This window comes from Vicugna pacos, chromosome 8, assembly GCF_048564905.1.
Source record: "Vicugna pacos chromosome 8, VicPac4, whole genome shotgun sequence".
NCBI classification, from domain to species: Eukaryota; Metazoa; Chordata; class Mammalia; order Artiodactyla; family Camelidae; genus Vicugna; species Vicugna pacos.
The window spans coordinates 76998131-77023863 of NC_132994.1; the positions used below are offsets into that span (position 1 = coordinate 76998131).

At 51.2% G+C, this 25733-nt stretch overlaps 1 protein-coding gene across 3 annotated transcripts; it reads right to left on the reverse strand.

The window, feature by feature from the left end:
• Positions 1-5462: 5462 nt before the first annotated feature.
• Positions 5463-25654, reverse strand: RNASET2 (ribonuclease T2). Of its 3 annotated transcripts, none has more exons than XM_072966200.1 (10): positions 25510-25654; positions 25130-25288; positions 22900-22960; positions 19879-19934; positions 18252-18309; positions 15492-15565; positions 12397-12510; positions 9193-9238; positions 7602-7676; positions 5463-6666 (listed from the first exon to the last, which is right to left on the reverse strand). In XM_072966200.1, the coding sequence occupies exons 2-10, from the start codon at positions 25207-25209 to the stop codon at positions 6460-6462; spliced, it is 771 nt and encodes a 256-aa protein (XP_072822301.1). In that variant the 5' UTR covers positions 25210-25288; positions 25510-25654; the 3' UTR covers positions 5463-6459. The 3 variants fall into 3 exon arrangements, with proteins under 3 accessions (XP_072822301.1, XP_072822300.1, XP_072822302.1); XM_072966199.1 differs by having other exon boundaries at positions 25492-25647; XM_072966201.1 differs by lacking the exons at positions 25130-25288; positions 25510-25654 and adding an exon at positions 23686-23773.
• Between the last annotated feature and the right edge of the window lie 79 nt (positions 25655-25733).

Genomic DNA, 25733 nt, shown 5'->3' on the forward strand with positions numbered 1-25733 from the left:
GAACCACTCAAATATTTCTTTCTATGGCTGTTTCTAGTCTGCTCTAAGACACTCAGAGAAAAACAATTCAAGTGGCATTCAAGTCTGTGATGAATGGGGTGTCATATACCTGAATATTGGGAACATGTGGGCATTTGCTGAATTTTCCAATTTCAGCTGCTAGGTAGCTTTTGATGGACATGGTCATCTTTGATCCATGGCCAACTGTCTTTCCCCAATTTGAGTTAAACATTTACTAAGTACCTACTACGTCTAAGCAGCTGTCAGGGCGTGGTGGCCCCAGGAGGACCTCACATCTCATGATGGGGACCAAACGTACCCCAGAAACCAAGAGAGCAGTGCAGGTGGTGACTGGACCACCCAAGAGGGATCAGTGTCTTTGCTGGTAACCATGGGCCTATAACTCTGCAGGTTCTCTTCAGCATCAAAAATGAATAGGAAAGTGATTGCATAATTCTCCCTGAAAAAGGGATCATGAAAGTGTGCCAGCTGCACAGGTGCAAGACGCCTGTGGGAGGTCCGTGCAGAGGCAACGCAGAGCTTTACAGCTCTGAATCTTACGCATCTCTGACTTTCTATTAATCTCATGTCTTCTGACCCTGGAATGCTAATTCTGTCCTTTCTGTCTACAATAAGTGCAAGACTCATTGCAGTCACTCAGAAAAAAAGAATTCCCATCACAAAAATTATTTAAAATTTCAGCATTTCTCACTGTCTGTCAAAGGTTTTGCTTCAGATAGGAAATGCTAGTTACTGTCCCTCCTTCTACGGGAACCGGAGCTCATCCCATAAACAATGCAATAGATTTATCTTCCTATAGAAGCACACATATTGATTTAAAATCTGGGATCATGTCCTGCTAATTTCATCAGCCAGATCTTATGAGGAAAAGTAGCTTTCTTCTCTTCACCTAATGGTTTTTCAGCCCTCTGCAGTGGTAACTGATAGAGTTGAATTTTGGGAAAATATTGACAGTATAATTTCAATTGCCTTAAGACCTGGATTAAATTCTTTTTACTCCCAATTGAAAGTTAACAAAAACACCACAGAAAGATAAAAGAGACAATTAGTTTGTGCTCCTGTCTCCTCTGGGCTCTATGTGAGCCAACACAGCTTTCCCAGCATGTGGCAGGGGATTTTCTACGAACCGGCTTCTCAGATCTCTGGGCCACATCCGTATTTTCCTTCAGTAGTTCATTTATTCACATGACTAGACAACGTTGGTTCAGAGCTAGTTAATGCTCTAGTCTCCAGACACTTGGGTGTGCTCCAGGAGCACAGAAATAAGTCCCTGCCTTTAAAGGTTGAGATGACCTTCAAGGCCCTACATGACTGCTGCTTGCCCACTGTACTCCGTGGGCCAGTCACACGGGCCTCCCTGCTTTTCTCAACCGTGCCAGGCATGCTGCTGCCACTGGGCCTTTGCACCTGCTGTTTCCATCACCTGGAAGATTCTTCCTCCATGGTCTGCAGCCTCAATTCCTTCAGATTCTTGTTCAAAATTATATTCAGTGAAGCCTTCCCTGATGACCCATCTTTAAATCATAAACTCTCCCACCTCCCCTCCATGTCTTTCTGCCTCAAACTCAACACCATTAAGTAAACTCCCTAGTTTCCTCATTTTTTCACTGTCACTCTCCCCACTTTGAAGGAAGGATTTATGTCTGTCCACTGCTGGACAGGGAATGCCTGGCTCAGAGAAGTGTTGAAATGTTTGCTGAATGAACAAAGAAGCCTGTGGCAACAACATAGATGGACCTAGAGATGGTCAGTCTAAGTGAAGGAAGCCAGAAAGAGAAAGAAACGTACCCTATGGTGTCACTTATATGTAGAATCTTAAAAAAAGGAGAGATGAACTTATTTACAAAATAGAAACAGACTCACTGACGTAGAAAACAAACTTATGGTTACCAGAGGGGAAGGGAGTGGGAAGGGATAAACGGGAGTTCGAGATTTGCAGATACTAACTACTATATATAAAATAGACAAACAAGGTCTTACTGGACAGCACAGGGAACTATATTCAATATCTTGGAATAACCTGTAATGAAAAAGTATGAAAATAAGTATATATGTATATATGGATGACTGTACTATTATGCTGTACACTAAAAACTGATACAACATTGTAAACTGACTACACCTCAATTTTTAAAAACTTTTAATAAAATAAATAAAAATTAAAAGAAAGAAAGAAGCCCATGGTCCAATGGCAGGAGATTCACAGCCCTTACCTACCCGCCACACAAGGCAAGACCTCAGACTCCCCAGACCACAGAGGTGGGGCCAAGAGGTCTGGAGAAAATTCTGAAGGGTTAACAGTGGAGCTGGGTGTTACAGTGTAACTGGGAATTTGCTGAACTAGAGGAAAAGAGCATTCCAGGCATCCAACAGCCTGGAAAATGCAGACAAGGAAGGGTTGGCAGGAGCCTTCACGAGGCCCGGGAGTGGCCAGGTGGAGGGGAGTGGCCGGAGGGAGGGGCGTGGCCAGGTGGAGGGGAGTGGCCGGATGGAGGGGCGTGGCCAGGTGGAGGGCACAGTCAGGTGGAGGGGGGCGGAGACCTGAAGCTACAGCTGTGATTTAGGAGAGTGACATAAACAGGGTACCGACATGGTGGTTATGAGAAAAGATTAGCCTGGAGTTAACGCACAGTCCACAGAAGGAATGATGAGTCTCTGAGCCAATAATGGAAGGAGAAAATGAACACGGTTAAATACTTTTCACGCCTGAGGGGAAATAGAAAAAAGAAAAACTCCCAACTTTGAGGTTTCTCCCTGGAATAAGAGAGTGGATGGGGGTGTCAGTGACCGAGAGAGAAGTGGGAAAAGTTTCAATGGGAAGATAAGATACCAGTTTTGCGTGTGATACAGCCAGCCCAGCTCAGGCTTGGACTCACCTGAGACCTCTTGACGGTCGCTGCCCGTGTTTCCAGCGACAATGGTGTGGTCAGAGGTCCGACACTGGCACCCAGGCCGCCCGGGGCCCACCCTCCACACCGGAGAGCAGGGCTGGGCTCCTCCCTCCGTTAGGGAAAAGAAAAAGGTCAAAATGTGGGTGAAATACCTGACATGTCCCTTTGACCCCTCTGGAGAAAAAGGACACCTCATTCACCACGGAGTATCTTTGTTGTTTTCACACATATTCAGGTCCCTCCTGTTCTCCCAAATGCTGTGGGGAGACTTAAATTCAGGGTTAAAACACCTGCTGGCCTTCCGTCTGCCTGGTACTTCTCGACCCTTTTTACCTCTTGTCTTCTTGAATTACCACGTTTCAGATGTCTCTTTTATACACCGTGGAGTTAGGTTTTGCCTCTGAATTTAAAAATTTCTTCTTTTTAAAACCACAGGTGAATTCTGTTTGCCACAGAAGGCAAGTTTATGTGCCTGATGCATTGTGAGGCCAAATAAACTAAAACACTGAAGTCTGGAGCAGAGGAAGATTTGCTGCAGGGCCGAGCAAGGACGGGGCTCATGCCCAGGAAAACCCCCAACTCCAAAAGGGCTTCAGCAAAGCTTATTTAAAGGCAGGTGAGGGAGGCAGGGGTCACGGGATGTGTGATCAGCTCGTGCACAATTCCCCGATTGGCTGATGTCCAAGGTCACAGAGCATCAACACTCCCCACCCCGGGCACCAGAGGGTCTAGGGGCCCCGCGCTCTCCATCATCAAGTAGTTCATTCCTTCCCTTTGGTGGTGGTTTGAGCATCTGAAAAACTCAGGAAATCTACAGGAGATACTGTGATCTGGGCGCTTCAGAGAGGAGCTGCAGCAGAGGGTGTGGGGGGCGGTCCTGCTGGGTGACACACTCACGCGTATCGCACGGCTGTTTGGCACTTACCTCACGTTGCAGTTGCGTGTGCGTGGTGTTACAGTCACTGTTTCCCTGCACGGTGTGTCCTTTCTGCCTTGTTCATTTACTTCGGTACTTAGGAAGGTTTCTCATCACTCTAGTGGTAACCTTTAGATAAAGACTCTTTACAGTGTGTGTAACTGGTGTCCTTGAAGAAGCAAATTAAAGCAACATTGCAGAGCCAACATTTAAACACTGAGAAACATTTAACCTTTGAAAACATTCCAGAGATAAAAGAATCTATATATTTGAAAGGACCCACCAGGTGCCAGGAGAATTGATCCAGAATGATCGCTGAGATGTATCCTGGTAACCAACCTCCTCTGCCATGGAATGAACCCCCTTCTCAGTCATCCCCCCCATCCTTGTCCTCAGATTTAGGCTGTCTGCTGCCTTCTGCCCCAGAAGTTCAGGGCCCTGTCATCTCTCACCTGAAGGCCCGGCTGGCTGTGACTAAGCCATCCCCATCTTGAACGTGCACACCTGAGAATCTATAGGTGTTGTTACCCCATTTCACCTGTGTGCATTGTGACAAAGGCAGACGTTACAAAGAATAACCTGAGACTGACGTAAGAGTCCCCCTCGGCCCGACCAAGTAAAGCCGCCCTCTTGCATGGGTTCCTCCCGGGCTGAGAGGCTTCAGAGAGCTCCGCCATCTTCCCAGAGGGGTGAGGGGCCAACCGAGCGCGGAAACTGGCGCCCAGTAAAGCCTGCTCTAATGGGGAGAAGGTCAGGCATCCAAACAAGCCCCGCCTGCTTGCAGGGCTTGTGGGGGAGCTGTGCCCCCAAAGGCACGTCCACACTCTAATCCTGGGGCCGTGAGTGTGACTGTTTGGGAACAGGGTCACTGCAGATGTGACCAAGTGAAAATGAGGCCATTAGGGTGGGCCCCAGTCCCACAGGACGGCGTCCTTCTAAGAGAAAGAGGAAGGGGATTTAGATACAGAGAAGGACACACATAGGGAGAAGCCAGGGGAAGACAGGGACAGACTGGAGTGATGTGTCTACAGGCAGAGGTTGCCAGAGGCCACAAGAGACAGGGAAGGAACCTCCTCTGAGCCTTCGGGGCCAAGGCCGACACGTGATCTCAAGACGTCTGGACTCCAGAACTGTGGGAGACGGCATTTCTGTTGGTGTCAGCCTCCCGGTCGGTGGTAACTGTTAGGGCAGCCCTAGGAACACACAAAAAGCCTTGGCGAGTCACCCTGTGGGGAAGTAAAGTTAGGGCTTCCTCTGATGAGACAGTCACCATCTTTAAAAATCTTTATGCTGTTAGAATCAATCACAATTGCTTGTTAGCTAACAAGGATGATCAAACCTGATAACGGAGACTTTACTCCTAATAGTTATCACCTTCCCCAGTCATTCAATTTAATAGGTTGTTTTTTACAGATAGGATTATTTTGAAAATATGGTTGTTCTTCAGATTAAGTAAATTAATATTCTAAAGTGCTTAATGTAATGCCTGGCACATGGCAAGTTCTACTTTAAGTGTTAAGTAAAAGAAATAAGGCAATATTGAACTAATTTAGATGGAACATTGGGGTCATATTTTAACCCACGCAGCTTAAAATATTTAAAAAAAAGAAAGAAAAGCAGAGACCAGGAAGAAATAATGTTAAAAGGTAGTTTTAATAAAGCATGAAAAATCTATTCCACAGAACATTAGGTATCATTTCATGAGTGAAATGCCGTTACAGTAGGTGAGGACCGTGCTTGGAGCAGCCCTCGGGTGGGGACCATGCCTGGTGAAGCCCACAGGTGGGGACCGTGCCTGGTGCAGCCCACCTGAGCCCAGGTGCCCCATCAGCTGCACAAGGAGCCCTGTCACCAGGCATCACTGTCTGAGGACACAGCCCCGCACCTGAGGCCGCACTGTCACAGCGTTCTAAGTACTGATGCTACCTTCTCGCAGAAAGGAAAGGAAACTTGCTGTAAACTGACCTGTGGGATTTACGGTTTGTGGGAAGAGCATCTACTGACTGGCCGGGGATGCCGGCTGGCACTGTGTGCTACACCCAGACTTCCTTCGGCAAGAAGAGGAAATCACCTGCTGCCCCCCAGCCCCGGAGCATCTTGCCTGCCAGCACCAGGGCCCTCAGAGGACATGCCCCGGCCAGGCCACCGAGGGAGATGCTGGCGTGTGAGCGTAGAACAAGGAAGGAGGAAGGACGCCCTCCAGCGCCGGCCCCACGTGGCCTGGGCTCCGGCTCGAGGACCAGTCCCAACATGACCCCCATGTGCTCTCTGAACAAGAAGGTGGCTCACTCTGAGAGGGAGACGGGTCCCTCCACCCTCTGCCCAGACTCCAAGGCTGCCTGACTTGTCTTCCAAGGATGCCAGAGTCTAATAAAGGAAAAACACAGAAAACAAGCTTTACCCTAATCTCAGCACCAGGTGGGGTGCTTTCCGACCCCTCAGTGTCCCCAACGTTCACCCGTCTTTACATGAACCAGAAAAATCAACTGGCAGACACCAAGTGAAAAGCAAAATGAACAAAACAGGCTGAGGTTAATGAAGGTTGTCCCAAGAAGTTTCACTCTGGAGATGCTTTTTAAAATGCTTTTGTCAATTCCTCTTGCTTTTCAAAGCACAGACTGTTTCCAGAAGTTAGGCACCAGTAGTTGGTCTCTTGGGCGGGGGGTAGAAGGCGGGGCCGTCCTCACACACCTCCAGCCCCAGGCTGGTGGCGGCCGCCCGGGCTGGCCAGGGTGCCCGCCTGTGGGGCGCCGGCTCCCCCGGGTCCGTGCAGTTTCGCAGCTGCAGGTCCTTAGTGAAGCACAGCTCGATCTGCCCGAGGGTCTGCAGCTCCTCGCCCTACAAGGAAAGACGTGTGTGTCACAATGCGGGGAGAAGAGATGGCTTTTTGTAGATAAACAGGTAAACAGCACCCTAGTGCTAAAAAGACTGACACCTTGATCAGCCTACGAAAGAAACCACAACTCATCTACACACCGCACAGGTGACCACGCCTGCTGGGCCCCCCTGCACCGCCCTCCAGAAGGGGTCTTCTCGCTGAGAAACCGCCAGAAACAAGCCGAATCCCAGCACAGTGTCAAAAACAATCTGTTATTTCAAAACACCCCCCCACACACACACAGGTGCACACACACAGGTGCACACACACACAGGCACACACACACACAGGCACACACACACACACAGGTGCACACACACACAGGCGGCGCACACACACGCACACAGGCACACACACAGGCACACACACAGGCACGCACACAGGCACACACACACACAGGCACACACACACACAGGCACACACACACAGGTGCACACACACAGGCACACACAGGCACGCACACAGGTGCACACACACACAGGTGGCACACACACAGGCGGCGCACACACAGGCGGTGCACACACAGGCACACACACGCACAGGCACACACACACAGGCACACACACAAGCACACAGGCACACACACACACAGGCACACACACACACACACACAGGTGCACACACACAGGCGCGCACACACAGGCACACAGGCACACACACAGGCACACACACACAGGTGCACACACACAGGCACACAGGCACACACACAGGCACACACACACAGGCACACACACACAGGTGCACACACACAGGCGCGCACACACAGGCACACACACACACACAGGTGCACACGAGCCCCCCATCCCCGCAGCTCTGCCCCGCAGTAAGAGCAAACTCCCCGGGAAATTGAACCTGTCTTCTTGATAGAATCAAGACAGAATATCACACATCTGACCGATTTTGGCGGAAGACACTGGACTTTAGGAGCGACTCCGTACGCGCTGACAAGGGCATCTTTAATATCTGAGATCTGCAATGAGGTAAAGTGCGTCAGAGACGAGACTTCAACAGAGAAAATGAACAGCGCTGCTCGACTCAAGTGACACTCAGCTCCGGTTTATTCTTGCAAATGCATCTAGCGACAGCCCCGTCGTCTCCCCACCCCCACCCTGAGCTCTCCACTGGCTCGCAGACAGAATTTGAAGATGCTGGAGAAGGGACCCCGACCCCTGCCCCAGAGGAAGGAGGGGATGTGTCCCTTGGGCTCCGTCCTCCAGACCGGCATCCACATGAGTTGCTCTCCGTGGTCTCGGTTCCCCTCTCCCAGGTCCCAGGTGCAAAAGTAAGAGCTCTCCTGCTGGGAGACCCCACCAGCTTTCCGAGGCCAGAACCTCTGCCTGAGTCACATGTCACACGTCACGCTACTTCCGACCCCCAACCCAGTGCCCCCAGCACGGAGAAGGAGCTAAGAAAACACGTGCTTGACTGGTTGCTTTTATTGTAACTGAAATCTGTTCTTTGAACCTCAAGCTCCGGGCAAGACTGTAAAACACTCTCCTCTCACCTACTTAAACATGAGTCCAGAAGAGGGAGAAGGAGCGGTGCAACACACTCCCTCATGGAGGGATGGACAGAGGGCAGCTGGGACCCTCTCCCAAGGGCACTGCTCCTTCCACCCCTCCTCTCCATGGAGGGGGCGACAGCAGGTCCCCAGAGCGAGACCAAGGGCTGACCCACTTCTCAAACTGTCAAGAAGCCAGAATAACGGCTCCATCTCCAGCCGTGACACCAGAACCTCAGAATTGCTAAAATCAGTGACTTGCAGCCTTTTCTAAATCCACACCTATGATGAATATAAAAACTATCCCCAAGAACCTGAGATGGTTCTGTAAAGCGAGGGCCAGCAAACTCACTCTGTAAAGGGCCAGAGAGCAGAGGCTGCAGGCCCGCCGTCGGACGGCCACCAATACCAGGGGTATTGAGCAACCGTGCTCACAACGGGCTGCCCAGGCGCAGACAGCGCCCTTCACTGCAGGCTGCCGGCCAGCAGGGCCCGCACGCAAAAGTGTCTAGCTTTATGAAATAAGTCACAGTCACAAAAACAAATATGAAAATGAATACATGTATGTTCATGTATGACTGAAGCATTATGCTGTACCCCAGAAATTGACACAACATTGTAAACTGACTATACTTCAATAAAAAAACAAATTCAGACAGAATTTGTTTCTTCCCCAAACTGTTATAAAACTGAATGTGCTTTCCAACTGCACATCCCACCATCAGGACCTGGAACACACTTCTCACCGAGGAGCCATCAATCTGCTTCAAAATCATCAGTTTAAGTTGCCTCCCGTTTACACTCAGTATGTACAGGAAAACAAAATTCACATAAAATCTTCTACGAACATAACATTCAAGTGGGAGGGGGCCTGGTCTGGGTTGCTTTAAACCCACGTGTAGCTCACAGGCTGAAGTGACACCTGAACATCGCTGGGTGTCCCCAGTCAGCAGACACAGGACAAGGAGCTGAAAGCAAGGCTTACCTGGTAAGAACTGTTAGATGGCTTTATCCCCAGTTTTTGGAGTATGCTAAAATTTAAAGGAAAAAAATAGCTGTATCATGAATGTCCATTTTTCTCTCTTGTTCTTACCATCTTTCATAGTAAAAAGTAAGACATTCTTGAAGGAAAGCATGTGTTTCCTCCTACCTTGGGCAGTACGTCTGTTGGCAAGAGCAGCAAACACATGGTGCTTGGGCTGCCCCGACCTCCCCTCCCCTTGGCGCGCCCCTCTGACCCGAACCCCTTCCTAGCACCGGAAACTCTCCTGCCGTCCGACGGTCACTGCCAAGGGCGGTGGGCACCACGTCACCACCCATGGCCACGACCATTCTGAAAGATATAAGCAACTGATTCTGGGTTCCAAGCTTAGCCTAAAAAAACCACACTGGGTCAGATCTTTAAATCCCTGCAGTACCCCCAGCCCTGAATCATTTCCTAAAGCACAGGGTTTTAACCAGCTCACCAAAGCATGATGAGGTTAACTTACTAAATTATGGAGTGCAACGCTAAAAAGTTCTCGTTAAAGTTCAACATTGAAAGATTAATAATTCTAAAATAATATGCTGCAGCCCCTTCGTGTCTCTCTGGGTTCTCCTGGTCATGACCACACGGAGCAGAGGCAGGGACTCAGGCTGCCTCTCCGGACACCAGCACCATCAGACGGCGGGTCTGCCTCCTACAGCCCTGGTTTCTGATACAAGCATTAACGAGACACTTTCTCTAAAGGCTGCGGGTAGGTAATCTTTGGATCTCAGATACAGAGCTCCCGGAACAAGGCGAGGAGAGGTGGCGGGCAAGGTCCTTGAAGAAACGTGCCCATGGCCCATCCTTGGGCTGACCGTGCAGGGCACAGGCCAGATTTCAAACACTTTATGCCCCAGAAATGCAAAATTTCTGTTTTTTAAATATTTATTACAAGTTGCAGTGATAATATTTTGGCTGTATTAGGTTAAACAAAATGCATTACAAAATTTCTATTCCTTTTTGCTCTTTTTAATGAGGCTGCTAGAAAATTTTAAATTACATGAGTTCTATTCCTTGTGGGCAGCGCTGTTTTAGGGCCCTCCTGGGTTAGGGCGTCAAGGAAATACGGTAAAAAGAGAAGCGTTTGGGGAAGCTTGGTTTAGCTCAGAACAGAGTCTGTAACGTTTTGAGTTAAGATGAGCTTGGCATTAATCCTCCGGCCCACATCTGCAGGAAATCTGAGAACTTAGGTTCGAGGTATTTTGCATTTTTTTCAGGTTTGCGTCCTTCATATTACAAAGTGAGTGAAAAACTGCTCGTCTGTGCTAAGTTGGCAGGCTTACCTCTGAGAAAAGGACAGTCTGTTGTAATGGTTTATAATATAGAGAAACATGTAAGAGATTTTAAGTTTGGACCTAATTTTAATTTTGTGAGTCCTAAGACTTTAGACCTTCCTTGGGGAAGCGGGGCGAGCACAGGCCTTCTCTCTGATGGTCCATCCAGGCGTTAGCAGACACGCCGCTCCCAGCAGCATTTCCCGCTCAGCCAGCCCTCGGCGAACAGGCCCACCCCCCAGGACGCGGGGCGGCGCCCCCCACGGCCAGGCCGAGGGCACTGGGCCTTCCTGCTGCTCCGGTGACTTAGCAGCTGTGCACGGTGTGTGCATGTGTGCAAAGCCACTGAGAATCACAAGGTGTAAACAGGGGGGCTTAATAAATAGTTGGTGCATTAAGGGATGAATTACTCAGATACTGTCTTTTAAAACTTTCAGCATATCCATTCACTCTTCTTTTCCAGTTTGATTCAGTAAAACCTGGGCTGCAGACTCAGCGGGAACTCACACCCTCCTGCATCAGGACCATGAGGTCAGTGCTGGGAAACAGAGGGCACCGTCTTTCCCTGCAGAGCCTTGTGCGTGCGTAGGGGCCACTGCCACCCCTGCTTTGTCTTCTGGGGCCCCCCTGCCGGGCGTTGCACGACACACCCCTCGCTACTTCTCTCCATGACTTCTGAAGCTGGTATTACCTACACCTCTGGGTGCTTCCAGCAGGAAAAGCCTACAGATCTTCTCGCCTCCCAGGATGCGTACAATGCTGCCATTTATGTAAAACGTCCTTAGCGTGGGTGCCAGGCCTGCAGGCCTCAGAGGAGAAGAGATTTCCCACTCTGAGGGCGGCCCACCCAGCGTCTCACAGCAGAAGTAAGACCCCAGGAGGGAGAAATGGTGCAAACTGCACAACTGGTTCCTGTTTCAGAGCAGGATCAAAGGCTGGAGTCCAAGCAGGAGCCCTGGGGGCTGGGGATCTGAGAGGCTGCTGGACGGAGGTTCTTTGTGGAATCCCGGCCTCCCCAGAGGTGCCTGCCCTCCTGCCATGGCCTGCGATCCGCCTCCTGCCAATCCCAGCTGTCACGTGCTTCTGATCACAGTAAAGGGGACACAGCCCTGTGGAGCCTTCGACACCTGGCGTGGGGAGGGGAGCGCATGCAGAGAACCAGGAAAGGTGTCTTTATCTCTGAGACGCGACTCAGCTGAAACAGGACCCTTCTGCAAAGGTTCTTGCTGGAGCTCTAGCCTCAGCAAGCTGTATCATCTACCATCGTGGTTTTTAACACAGGTTTGTGGTTTATGGTGACCACTTCGATGAAGGACGGGAGGAAATGCTCACGCACGTGGAGGGCCGGCCTCGCCCGGCTCCTCGGCGGCCCGCCTGCTCCCAGCGGGGCTGTCATGGGGGTTTCATGAGTCGGGAGGCGCAGGAGCCTCTCCGGAGCGGAGGTCTGGGGCAGGCACGCGTGGGCCCAGGCAATTTCTAGCGATTTAAGAACTTCGCCCAGCGCCCTTCCTGCCTGTTCCAGGGACACCAGAGCAAAGACCCAAAGGTTCTGGACGTACAGTTCTCACTAACGCAACGTGCTTCCGTCGGAAAGCGCGGCTGGAAGGGGCGCGCCCGGGTCAGTCTTGCATCCCTTAGGCTGACAACGCGGCATCTGCCGAGTCCCCGAGTCTCCGTCCGCGCTGCGTGGTCGGAGCCCCCACTGACCCGGGAAGGCTGAGTGGGACGCACAAGCATCTCTCGGGGTGATCCCGCTGGCCGGGTCCACGGGACACGAGGCAGGGCTGCTCCCCCAACCCCGGGGATGGGGGACCCCAGGGGGCGGGGAGCGGACGGCGAAGCCGCAGCTCAGGAACTGCCTGCGAGGGGCGGCCGCACCGTCACCTACCTGTTCAGGGCGAGATCCTTGTACAGACCCAGACTCTTGCCGAAGTACTTCTTCTGGGAGTTGAGGGCGTCCAGCTGGGCTGCGCACGTCCCGTGCTTCTCCCACTCGTGCCTCCTGCGCGGATGTTTACGTTACTACAAAGTAAAGGCACCGCCTCCACGGAGCGCGTCTGCACGGGCTCCGAGTGCAGGGCGCCACGCGCCGAGGCGGCTGCTCCCCCCGAGCGGGAGGGCCAGAATTCCCGCCTCAACGCCCCACAGAGGACACCATCTCCCAGGGCACCCTTCGGCCTCTCTCCAGGATCTCCTCTGCCAGCCAGTTCCGATCTGACCAACAACAAATCCAGCTGAGAAGAAGGAAAACGCCATTGATCGAGCGCCACAAATTCACAGGGCGGGGTGTTGCCCCGCAAAGCCCGGGCTGCACGGCTGGGGACGGCCACAGCGGCGCCCAGACTGCCACTTCCGAGCAACCGGCAAAGAAAAGGCAGACCCGCTAATTAGCAAGATGGCCTGAGCTTCCCCTAGCTCACGATCACAGTGTAGACCTCCGTCTACAGATGACCGCATTAAACTAACAGCACAGCCAAATGTCCGCAAACACGCAGCAATTTGTATTTAAGAAGAACAATGCTCTTGATAATTCCTCACATCTTATTGAAGGTTAAAGTTTTACAAAACGGTTTCACATTCTTCGTTTGGTTCTCACCACTCTGCAAGGTGAAAATATTACCGCTGGTTTAGAAACGGGGAATCGGGGACTCAGAGGGTCTGGCTAGGAACCAGCCTCCCTGCCACCGGGCCAGGCAGCCCCGACCGGCACCAGAGCCCGCGCTGGGCCCTTCCCACTGTCCTGTGCTGTCATCCCTCACCTGCTAAACCACCTTTAGGATGACCGACAACCTGTCAGTCCAGATGTCAGCCACGGTTAGCGCGGACATGAAATGGCACCAGCCTTTCTCAGCTTCGTCGTTTCTCAGCTTGGTCGGTAACTCATCAGGATTCAGTAAGTAACGTTCAGGCAGGCATTCAAAAGGCACCCCCAGGCAGTCTCACAGAAACACAGTCTAAATGTGCCCTAATTCTTCGGCCAGCTTCACCCAGGGTGCAGTTCTGAGTGGCTGCAAGTTACAAGTCTCTCAGACCCAAGAAAACCACAGGGAAAGAGACGATGAACAACTAACTTCTTCATCTAGTTTCCAGGGTGACTTACTGGGTAACTTTCCAAATTCCATTAAGTACAGAAAGAAGACTCTTTCCAACTAATTGAATATATAACCTGAGTTACGGGTGCCTTAGTTTCTGTAAAACAGGAACAGTAATTCTAGGACCTTCTCCGGGGGTGCTGGGGGAGTCACGAAACGCACTTTCACACAAGCCAAAACAGTTTTAGGTCCTAAAAATACTTATTAAATGTGAACAATGATTATTCCCAAGCAAGTTTAACTCAAAAGATGGTAGGGGTAAGATAATGCTGAAGTCCTGATGTGAGTGTCGCTCAGAACCTTTAACCACACACCATTTGGAATTGGACACTCTTCATTTAACACAGAACTGTCAGCTCCCAATCAGAAGGGACATGGTGCCACCCTCTCACTCCCCCAGAAGGGCACAGGAGCTGATGTCACGTCACCTCTGCCCCCTGGTCTGGCCCGTCTTGGGGACAAAAGGCAGCGACTGATTCCCCAGGGACATCCTCCACGGCGAGGCTGCATCGCCAGCTGGGAGTGAGCAAACGCTCGTTCTTTTTCGTATAACAATCAAAAAACCAACAAAAATCCTACTTTGCAGGGGGCTGTGTGCAGAGCATTTTTCAACGTGGCCAGTATTGTTAATGGAGTCAATGCCAGGGAATTATCTCCAGCACCAAGTAACACCACGACCCTCTGCTCTGCACACTAGATTCTCATTCGAGATTAAAGAGCAGTTTCTGACGGAAACCTCCCCCCACGACAGGAGAGGCCTTCACTGTGTTCACTGGTGATGCATTTTTAAGTCATTTGGCAAAAATCCGACTGGCTATCACAGAACGTTGTAACAACTGGAGATACCCTGTGTTCTTTACTGAGTTGCCAAAGCCTCATTGTTTTGACGTGTACTGTGAGTTGCTATCTAAGTGTTTCCACTGTTTTCCGCTATTTCAACTCAGTAAGGCCATCCTCTGTTTTGAAACCATCTTCTAGAACACAGGCTGCACGGAGCAGCCCTGAGGCCCGACTTGCACGGGGCTTTTGTCGCTTCTCCTGAAGGCGTGACAGCAGCCCCCAGCCCCGCCCCCTGCCCGGACTCCGGAACCACTTCCCCGCCACACGCCCTCAGGGGACTTGCAGACCCCACCCCAGGGAACCAGGTGGACAGACGTCACTGGCGTGCCGCTTTGTTCCAAAAAGCTTTTTTCCAAATATAAGCCTTCCTGAAAATTCTACACAAAAATATTTCGCAGTTAATCATTTTGGACAAAACCTGATTTGTGGTGAAGTGAATTATAAATCACCTTATTAAAATTAGGGAGAAAATGAAGAATTATCTTCAGTTAATATAATGCAAATAAAAGGAATGTTAATTCTATCTTCTTCAAAAGCAATGATTGAAAAGGCTATTAAACACAGCACCTTTCCTCTAGGCTCAGCTAAACCAAAGAGGTTTCACTGGGACAGCCTGCCTCAGCCTGCAGTGAAGACCTCACTTTCCCTCCACCCCAAGTCGCAGGAATGAGGTTATTGTCTCATTAAGTACGTCTTCTTTTTCCTTGATCTACTGCAGGACAACAGCACAATTTCTTTAAGAAACATCCTCTCCTGTCTAACTTAGAGTGACAGCTTTTCAGATATGCAAGTTAAACCTCCGTAGAGGAAGCTTTTAAAATCAAGCAATGAATGATGTAACTAACTAAAAACCAAGCTGACAAAGTAAATTCTACCTGCCCTAATTTTTGATCCATTGGAGAAAGGCCCCCGTGCCGGCACCCCCGATGAGAGGGGGTTCCCAGTCCTCAGGCTCCGGAGCCATGTTCTATGGCTGTTTCCCGTCCCCTGTGCTGCCCGCAGCTCCAGCCAGACCGTGGCCACGAAGCCATCCCCCCGGCGCGTCACTCACCAGAAGTGGAGGCTGCGGTTAGGGGACGAGTGCAGCAGGTCCGGCCAGTACATCTTCATGTCCGGCAGTAGGTCCTGCGCGTAACAGTAACAGAAACAGCGAGTCTATGCAAGGCCCAACAGCTCAAAACCTAGAAGGCAAATCTGATAAACTACCACGTTAAAAGAACGGAGCTCTGTGAATTAACAACACTGGACTGAGTAAGGCAATTCTGTGCTTATTTTGTGTGAAGCGTTTCTTAAATCACACCAAGAAGTGAAATTTGAACAAGATGGGGGAGGGTGTAGCTCAAGTGGTAGAGCGTGTGCTCAGCATACACAAGGTCCTGGGTTCAATCCCCAGCGCCTCCATTAAATAAACAATTACATAAATAAACCTAATTATCAACCCCCAAAAAAACTAAAAAAAAAAAAAAAGGAAGAAAAAAAAGTTGAACAAGGTCCTATTGTGCAGCACAGGGAACAAAATTCAATACCTTGTAATAGCCTATAATGAAAAAGAATATGAAAAAGAAAAACATACATGTATGTGTAACTGAATCACCATGCTGTACACCAGAAATTAACACAACAATGTAAATCGACTATAATTCAATTTTTAAAAAAAGAGGAAATTTGAGTAACATAAAAGTATGAAAATATGAGCTCTCAGAGGTGAATGGATAAACAAACTGTGTCCATCCAGACAATGAAATATTATTCAGCACTGAAAAATGAGCGATCAAACCATGAAAAGCTATGGAGGAACCTTAAATGCATGTGACTAAGTGAGAGCCAATCTGAAGACTACACACTGTGTGATCCCAACTCCATGACATTCTGGGAAAGGCAAAACCACGGAGACAGTAAAAAGGGCAGTGGTTGCCAGGGGTCGGGTGGGTGCGTGAGTGGACGAGTAGGTGGAGCACAGAGGGTTTTCAGGGCAGTGAAACCACTGTGATGCTACAGTGGTGACACAGAAACTACAAACACCAAGAGTGAACCTACAGTCACCTACAAACTTCAGTGAGTCATGAAGTATTCATACTGGCTCAGCCTCTCTGACACTGAGCCCTCCTGGACATTTCCGGGCACTTCAAACTGCTCGTGTCCACCGCTGACCCACGATCTCACACCTGCCAAGGTCTGGTCCCCTGCCAGAGTCCCCTGCCAGGGAAGGCGGCTGACGCCCAGCTAGCCAAACAAGCCAGGCCCAGTGTCGGTCCGGCCTGATGCGCCCTCTCTCGGCCATCCGGAGCCCATGCACCCTGTTTCTGGGATGCCCCCTCCCCCTCTCCATTCCCCCAGCCTCCGTCTATTCAAGCTCCTAACCTCCTGAAGGGCCTGCGGGAGCCCCCTCGCTTGTCTCCCCCCCCAGCTCTCACCACTGACACGCAGCTGGGGCAACCAACAGAAGAGCCTCACTGGGTTATTTCACTCGCCAGCTTGAATGCTTCCAATGACTTCCGACTCACGGAGACAACTCTTAACCAGCACACAAGGCTCCGTGTGGTCTGGCCCTGGACACCAGCCAGGCTCCCTGCTCACCCCCAGACACACTAGCTTCCTCCCAGTTTTTCAGAAGCTCTGTACTACCCCAGGGCCTTTGAATATGCTGCTGCCACCTCCTCAGCCCTCCTCTTCCTTCTGGTTCAGTCAGATTCCAGCTCATTATCACCTCCTCCCACCTAGGTCCACCGTCCTAAGCTTGGAGTGACTACTTTTCCCTCCAGGCACCCAGATGGTCATTCTGGACTGCGTGTGATGACTTCATCGGCACCTGGGCCCCAGAGGGCCAGAGACCACTTCTGGTTCTGCTCCCTGTGTCTCCAGCCCCTGGCACAGGGCCTGACAGACTGCTGGCCCCAGTACATCGTTTGAGCAAATGAACCTCCAAGTCCACTGTTGGATCACAAGATTCTAATCAGGAACGTCAGGGGGAGTTGACGTGAGTCTGGGAAGAGACAAGTGTCTGAGCCTGAAGGAGACATCACCAGGCTTTGGGGCACACTAATAATTCTCAGAGACGGCTCTTGGCCTCTCAGGCCTCCTGCTCACACCACTGCAGGCCCTCCCAGAAAGGAAAAGGAGAAATAATTCCATTTGGACGAGAACCTGTGATGGGTCTGAAACTAATTACCTTGTCCTTTTGGGGGCCCATAATTCTAGCAACAAACCCTAACTATACCCCATATTTTCAGGGAGGCCCCAACAATATTGAAGACCCTGCCCCGTAAATCCTGGTACTAGTTACCCTGATAGGCGACTAATCACATACCTGGGGTGGTCAGCACCCCGTGGAGAGGTGAACACACCTGTGTGTGTGTGTGGATGAGGAAGGAGTGTCTCAAAAGAGAACTTCTGCTACCAACACTCGTAACCACGAGTTACTCTGAGATACAAGCCTTCATCCTCCCCGCTCACGGGCCCCATGGAGAAACCTACCCACCCACGGTCTGGACAGCCCGGTGCCATGGATCTCCCCAGACCACGGCTGTGGACACACGCCTCAGGACAGGCCCAGCCGGCCAGGGGTCCGGGAACAGCGCTGACAGGACCGGAGCCGGGGCCATGGCGGAGCCGGCTCACTCACACCTGCTGTCCAATCATAGAGTCACACAGCGCTCTGGGCTCACAGCAGAGGAGGACTTAATTAAATACAAATCGTATTTCATCTGTGGGACTGCTTTAGGTATCAGTAAATCCTGGTGAAGGTGTCTGGGAGGGAGAGTCATTCTTGTGGGGCACTCTGCAGCGCAGGTAACATAAGTCAAGTGAATACCTTGATCTCTTCTGGATTGAAGTGCCAGGATCGGTTACACTCTTCACTTTTATCAGGCCTTGAAATTAAAATGGGAAAGACAACGTTAGTCTTGGTTGGGCTGGTTCCACGCAGCATGAGAAGATGCTGGCACTAAGATCTGCAGAGAACAAGAGGCAGGTGAATTGTAATGGGAATCCCTCACGCCACGGGGGTCACGCTCCGGTACAAGTGGCCACAGTTCCAGTTTCTTTCAAAGCAGGAAGTCGAGTTACAAAGACCCCGGCGGACGTTCTTGCAGAAGAAGCGAAGTAAAGAGTCCGGCAGGGGGCGCTCTGGAGCCAGGCCTGGCGGGGCTTCCCAGCCGCGCTGTCGTTTGCAAATCTTTCCCCAACCACAGAGAGAACAGCAAGCTTAATGGTACAACACATGGATTAATTAATGGGACAACACAAGGATCGTGCTCAGAGAGCGCCTGGTAACGACTCGAGATCGGCTGGCATGAGTTTTCTTTAACACCAAGCAGAGACCAGTTCCCTCGATGTTGCTGCAGGTAATCGTGTCCTCATTGTCTAACCCTGGACGCAACTCTCAGTCTTCAGCTCAATTCACGACAGCACCAAACCTGCTTTCTACATCCCTTTCCGGCCTCCAGGGTCTACAGGCCGGCCCAGCCCCTCAGCTACCCCGGGACCAGCACGGCTCCCTGCAGGGCTGTGCACCCTCCCGGGGGCCAGAAGACAGCCCAGGGAGTGAACAAAATCCTGGAAAGCCGGAGACCCCAGAGACCAGCGTCCAGATCGCCCACAAGGCCAGATCCTCGAGCCCCAGTTTAATTTATTTTCTGCTGACCCCTGTTCCCCAGGAACCAGCAAGAGCCAGGACGTCGCTCCTGCACGGAGAGGGACTTGGCGATCCCTCTAATGGGGCAAATTAACCCATAGAGTTTAGCATCATGAATATACGCACATATAACAAAGAACAAACCAAATAAATGCAGGCAGACCCCCCCAAAAAAAGAATTTGGGTGTTTGTGAAGTGTGTATAATACACATGCATATAATGTACACGACATATACACCCTTTTATTTCTATGCATTTACTTATTGCCTCCAAAAGAAGAAAATGAGAATATTGAAATTTAGTGATCTAAAATGTACAGACTCAAGATTTGCAGATACTAACTACTCTATATAAAACAGATAAGCAAGGTCCCACTGTAGAGCACAGGGAACTATATTCAATACCTTGTCGTAACCTATAATGAAGAAGACTATAAAAGGAGATATATGTGTATCTTTATGAATATATAAAAAGGCATGTATGTATGTACATGTGTGACTGAAACCTGATGGTGTCCACCAGAAACTGACACAACATTGTAAAATGACTATACTTCAATAAAAAAAGCAAAAAATAAAAAAAAGTACCCAGAGTCCCTAAAAGCACATTTAAACCAGACTGTTACTGTACTAAATGACCGCAGAATTAGGGCTATGATAGAAAGATGACGACATCTTTAAGGATCTGTTACTGAATAAGCTCCTAACAAAACCCACAAGCATAAATGTAAGGAGCAGACTCAAGCTGGAGTTTCAGGTCAGCCAGCTTCTGGCTGTTTTACGTTTTAAATGCATGAAGCACTTACCACAATCCGTGTATCGTCCAGTAATCTGGGGGGGCACTACAGCTGTTTCCAACTTCCTGGGGAGAAAAGACATAGACGAGACAACTGGTTCACTGTTTATTAAATATATTTAGCAGCCTTCCTTTCTTCTGACAGACATCAATGAGATTCCATACAGGGCCAGCACAAAATCAAATCCATGATGACTTACAATAAATGCATTCTGGCAATACATTCATGAGGAGACCACATGGGGGCTCGATGTTTTATTTGAAATGAGTGGAACAACTTTCAAACAACTTAGAAAACAGAATTAAAAAGCTATTTTTCCTCTTTTTATGTTCCTGAAAATTAAGTCCATTGGATGGGTACATTTATACTTACCCACAAATAATTTTCTTATCATACCATCAAAAATGAGAACAAGATGGGACCCTGTTACACTCAAGTTTGTTCAGGTACCAGCTGCAAACACTACAGTAGAATAATAAGCACTGAAAACTTGCAGCCAACAAAGATGCCAAGGTGAGAACAGGAGCATATCCTTAACATTAAAGACAAACTCATAGACAAAAATCTCAGTCTAACACTTTTTAGGGACCTACAAATTGTTTAGCTAAAGTGGAGTTTTTCTGAAACAAATAACTGTAAAGAAATACATCTCAGCTCTCAGGCGGTGAGAAAACCAGGGCCTGTGGACCCTGCAGTGAAAAGCAAATAAAAAGCAGACATTGTGGGGAGAGTGGAGCTCAGCGGTAGAGTGTGTGCTTAGCATGCATGAGGTCCTGGGTTTAATCCTCAGTACCTGCGTTAACTTGAATAAATAAGTAAATAAACCTAATTAACCTCCCCAAACAAACAAAAAGCAACAACAAAAAAAGACGCTGGTTATGGCGAGGAGCAGGGAGGGTCCTGCTCACGTGGAAGCCATCCCGTGTGCATCACCTTGTGTTACAGAGAGGCAGCTTCTTTTTCCAGCTGGCCTGTCACTTAGGGCAGGGCAGGTGACTGAAATGTCTGCTGTGAGGAGGCTGCAGGAGGGGCAGGAGTGACGGATGACAAAGAGCAGGACCGGAGCAGGAGGGAGAGGTCGCAGACGTCAGCCCACCTGCACCCCAGCTGCACGCCCTGCATCCCGAAGGAAAACACAGTCCAAGCAAGGGGGCCGCTTCCCACCGTGCAAGGCTGTAAGGAGCGAAGCCAGGCCCCAGTATGGGTTTTCAGCCGGGATCTCTGTCTTTCTGGGGGTAACTGGGATCAAGGGTCAGCACAGGTTTGTCAGCCCCTGGCGTGAACCCTGTCCCTGCACCTGCGATGCTTATATCACTCACAGGGGAAGGAGCCCAGAGACGGGCCTGCTCCCCAAGATGACACCTTGACTGGAATAACAGAACCCCTGTGACGGCCTCCCTGGAGAGACAGGAACCCCCTAACAATGATGTTTCCCTAACAATTGATTTCTTTAAATCTCGTTTCTAACGCACTTCCACGGGTGCTTGGTCAGCACACAGAGACACCCCATATTTTGTCCCATTTCCTGAAGGCAGATCTTCCAGCATTACCCAAGGTGTGAGCTCTCCACACACAGATCCTTCCCCAGGGCACCCGCGGCCCCCAGCTCCAGCTGCTTGGGAGTGAGCTAGGGTTTCAAATAAACTGAAAACTGATTAGTTTGAAAACTCCACTCTACTCCCGTCCAACTGTGCCCGCTACCCCAGAGCAGACACAGCACCAGAAGAAAGAGACAGTAAGTCGTCAAGCATGGAGAACTAAGCACAGAGCAGTCTGATATAGAAAGCGGTGCCCTGTTAGAAGTGAGTGTCCGCGGGAGCAGCGTGGTGGCTGCCAGGGGCGGAGGGCGGGGGAGACGGGGAGACGCTGCTGCAAGGACACAGGCTCCAGGTACAAGAGCAACAAGCCCGAGGGGCTAGGGACAGGGTGGTGACCGCCGCTGCTATGGCCGGATCCTGCACCCGAACGCTGCTGGGAGTGACCTCAGCTGTTCTCGCCACGGAGAAGACACGGGGACTACGTGATGGGATGGAGGTGGTAGCTAACACTGCGGTGGGGATTGTTTTGCAATTTATAAATGTCTCCATCTTGCAGTAATTTAAAAAAGGGCCTCAAAATTAAGAATTTTCAAGTCAAAATTCCAGAAACACTGTCAGTAACATTAAAGATAGCTCAGCAACGTGGTGAAACGCTTCAGAATTGTGCCGCGGACACCAGGATTGGATTTACAACTGCCCCCAAGGTGGGTGAGGCGGGCAGGGCCTGGAGAGGGCAGGTGGGGCGGGGGCCTCCTGCTGCCTCTCTCTTGAGCCTCAGTGACACAGTCTGCAAGGACACAGGGCATGGGGCGAGCCCGGCGGAGGCCGAGCTGAGGGAGGGCAGGCGCCCGTGCTGAGCAGAGCAAAGAGGATGAAGAAGACTCCCCGGAGACATTTTAATAAGACTTGCCACGACCGAGGGAGGGGACGAGTCCAGGCCTGTGGTGGGTGGAACCGCGTCCCCGAAAGGATGTGCTGAAGTCCTAACCCCAGGCACCCGAGAATGTGGCTTTATCTGAACAGGGCCTTTGCAGGCGCCATCAAGTTAAGATGAGGTCAGACTGGATGAGGGTGGGCCCTAAACATAAACTCTGGGGTTCTTGTAAGAAACAGAAGGACCTGAAACGGGACAATCATGCTCAGACAGAGGAGACTGTGTCCACGAGCCAAGGGGGACCGGCCACACCAGAAGCCAGGAACAGGCGTGGAACAGACTCTCCCTCAAAACTTCCAGAAGGAAGCTGCCCACACCTTGGTTTCAGACTTCCAGCCCCGGAAATGCAAGAATAAACGTGTGAGCTGGCCAGACTGTGGTCCTGTGTCCCGGCCCCTGGGAACTCACACAGCCTCCTGGAGGACAGTCTCCGGAGGGACGGCGCAGCTGAGCTGGGCAGGGAGAGGCCGCAGCTGGAGACGCTCAGGGAGGACACGTGCACCCCAGCCCCCTCTGTACGGGCTTCATGGGACCAGGGGCTGCGCGGGCAGGACTCACCATGCACACTGTCGTGGGCCAGTGGTGAACCATGATTAGTTTCTTCCACTCCTGGTTGCCACTGTTGAAAGACGAGAAACTTATTTTTCAAGAACTTTTAAAAGTTACAGAAAAAGTAATTCATCCATCCATTCACGCCATGATTCATGCAATAAACACTGAGTACAGGCCAGGCTCTGCTGGGGGATGGGGGTGCTGAGGTGATGGGGGTCCCCAGGCTCTGCTGGAGGATGGGGGTGCTGAGGTGATGGGGGTCTCCAGGCTCTGCTGGGGGATGGGGGTGCTGAAGTGATGGGGAGGTGCTCCCCTGACCCAGCGGGGGAGTCCCACCACCTGCAGCTCACGTGCCAGTGAGGAAGACTTCCACCGTGGTGACTAAGAAAACACACGGTGTCCTACAGCGATAAGAAGCGGTAACGAGTATAACTGAGCAGGAGGACGGGCTGCCAGGTGGGGAGGGGCTGAAATTCTGGATGAGTACCCAGGAAGGCCTGGAGCAAGGGAACCGGCCAGAAAGTGCCCTTCTCCTCAGGACGTTCATGCGGTTCAGAAACACACCCGTTACCCACAGGAGCATCTGTGAAACCCACAAGTTTCTGAAAACAGAAAGGCTTCTGTAGTTCATTTGGCCACAAAATATGATCTGAAGTGCACAAGGCTAACGGCAGGACCCCTTCCACTGGGGAGCTACTCGTTCTTGCAGAACGGGTGACGCCTGCTCTCAGGGTGCTCGAACGTCTAGAACAGGGCCCGTGCCCCGAACCGCCTGTACCCCGGGAAACCCACCCGGCCCTAAGACGTTCCATAAGGGACTGTGGAGTAGTGCTCATGCTGGGGACTCTCAGCTGGAGACCTCCAACCAGGTGCAGGGTTCAGCACGCCGGAGACTGAGGCAGAAAGGGAGGCCTGCAAAAACACTCGCTTTATAGACGGGAAAGAGCAGCAGCAAGAGGAAAGTAACATAAATTAAATTCCAGAAGAAACGATTCAAAAGCCAAACAGAATTAAGTTCTTACACATCATCTTTTGTAAATAACTGAGCACTGGTGAGTAAGTAGAGAATTCACAGTACTGGAAACCTGTTTTCAGTCTGAACTAATGAGCACACTCTCTTTATAAGAGAAAAAAGAGACGAAAGGCAGCGTAAGCATGAGCTGGGAGAAGCGTTAGGAGATGTTTTTCTGGGTAGGAAAACCTTATCTCAGTTGGTGGGATCTGAGCCTGGAAGGCCAGGAAGCCTGGACCCCAGGATGCAGTTTACAACGCAACCATCAAGACTGAGCGTCTGTAGCACAAAGTCCACCGACCACCCAGGCAAAAGAGTGTTGTGAGCTTAAGAAAAACGTCTTCCCAAAGCCCTGGAGACGCTGACAGCACCACGAGGAGAAAGGCCCACTCTGAGGAGGAAGAGGGTCTCGGAAAACACCTGCTGACCCGTGAGGTCCTCGGGGTCTGAATCAACCTGGGGTTCTCCAAACCATGCCTGGCTCGCCAGTTATACCAGACTCATGAATCATGGGAGAAAGGGGGTTGGCGGCACCACATACTGCAGCCTAACATCTTCAGCTAACATGTATGGATTACCACTGGCCAGGATGGGTTCTGTTACTCTCTCTACTTTACAGATGACCTTGGTGGAGAGCTCCTAGGTCACACACTGGATCTGACCTAGCCGTTCACACTCAACCAGCACACCACATTATCTCTCCAGTGAGAGACTCTTAACTTGATGGTGATAATTAACTAATACAGCTCTTTTTCAGAAAATACACTTTCTGGCAAAACTGAAGTTTAATGTTATCCTTTAAAGTAAATGATAAAACAGCAATGGTGCTTAATTCAAAAGGAAAACTGACCTTTTCCCACACCTACGAAGTAAGTTATGAAAGCTTTCTATCAACACAATCATCGTCCTCCAAAAAAGAGAAGAAAATTAAAACCTGGTACTCAAATCTTGGCTTCCTCCACAAAAGCAAATGAGAATCCTCTCCAGCACAGCAAGTTTATCCCTAACTGGTCAGCTGCAACAGGAAGGATGAAAAGAGCGAACCAGAGGGAGGGGAGGAAGGGCCAGAGCAACAAACTTTAAAAGAGGAAACACTACGGCTCCTCAGAGTCGTGCCGGAACCTGCACGGAACGCGTGTGCACCACCTCTGTGAGGGGTTTGGGGTCTCCCGGCACCTGCGTGCCCCCGCAGGCCCCGCCCCGGCCCCGCTCCAGGCGGCTCACCTGCTCCAGACCCCGCGCGCGCCGCCCAGGCCGCAGAGTGCCAGGCACAGGAGGACGCGGAGACCCGCCTGGGGCTCCATCGCACCGAAATCCGGGCAGAACCCGCAGGGACACAAAGGCTCGGCTTTCCAAGGGCGCGAGGCAGTGTCCGGCGTTTCCCTGAAAGTGGACATTTTTCCCTTAAGCGGGGCGGCGGGCGAGCAGCGCGGTCCACCCCCGACCCGGCCGAGGATGCAGCCGCCGGGACGGCGTCCACGGGCGGGTCAGAGCACAGGCTGGCCACCGCCCCGAGTGGGCCCCGAGCACAGGCCGGGCCCTCCGCCCGCCGATCACGGGGAGGTCCAAGGAGCCCGCCGCCTCACCCTGCCCGCGAGGCGCACCCGAGTCCCGGCCGCGCCGCGCCGCGACCCCGCACGGACCCCGACGACCTAGGCAGAGCCCCCGGCGGTTCCGCTTAGGGCGCCCGACGCCACGCCCCCGGGGCACGGCCCGCCCCCTAGGACACGCCCCCGGATCCCGGGCGTCCCCTCAGGGACACGCCCCGCCCCCGGACACGCCCCCGGCGCCCGACGTCACGCCTTCTGGACGCTCCCTCTGCCTCGGA

What these genes read in the sequence shown, in the direction of transcription:
- RNASET2 (XM_072966200.1), bottom strand. Translation starts at nt 25,209, where the DNA reads ATGGAGCCCCAGGCGGGTCTCCGCGTCCTCCTGTGCCTGGCACTCTGC. An exon ending in GGCCCACGACAGTGTGCATG is followed by an intron (nt 19,935 to 22,899) that starts GTGAGTCCTGCC and finishes TTTTCTCCCCAG; the next exon opens with GAAGTTGGAAACAGCTGTAG. An exon ending in CATCTAACAGTTCTTACCAG is followed by an intron (nt 7,677 to 9,192) that starts GTAAGCCTTGCT and finishes ACCTCATTGCAG; the next exon opens with ATCTCAGATATTAAAGATGC.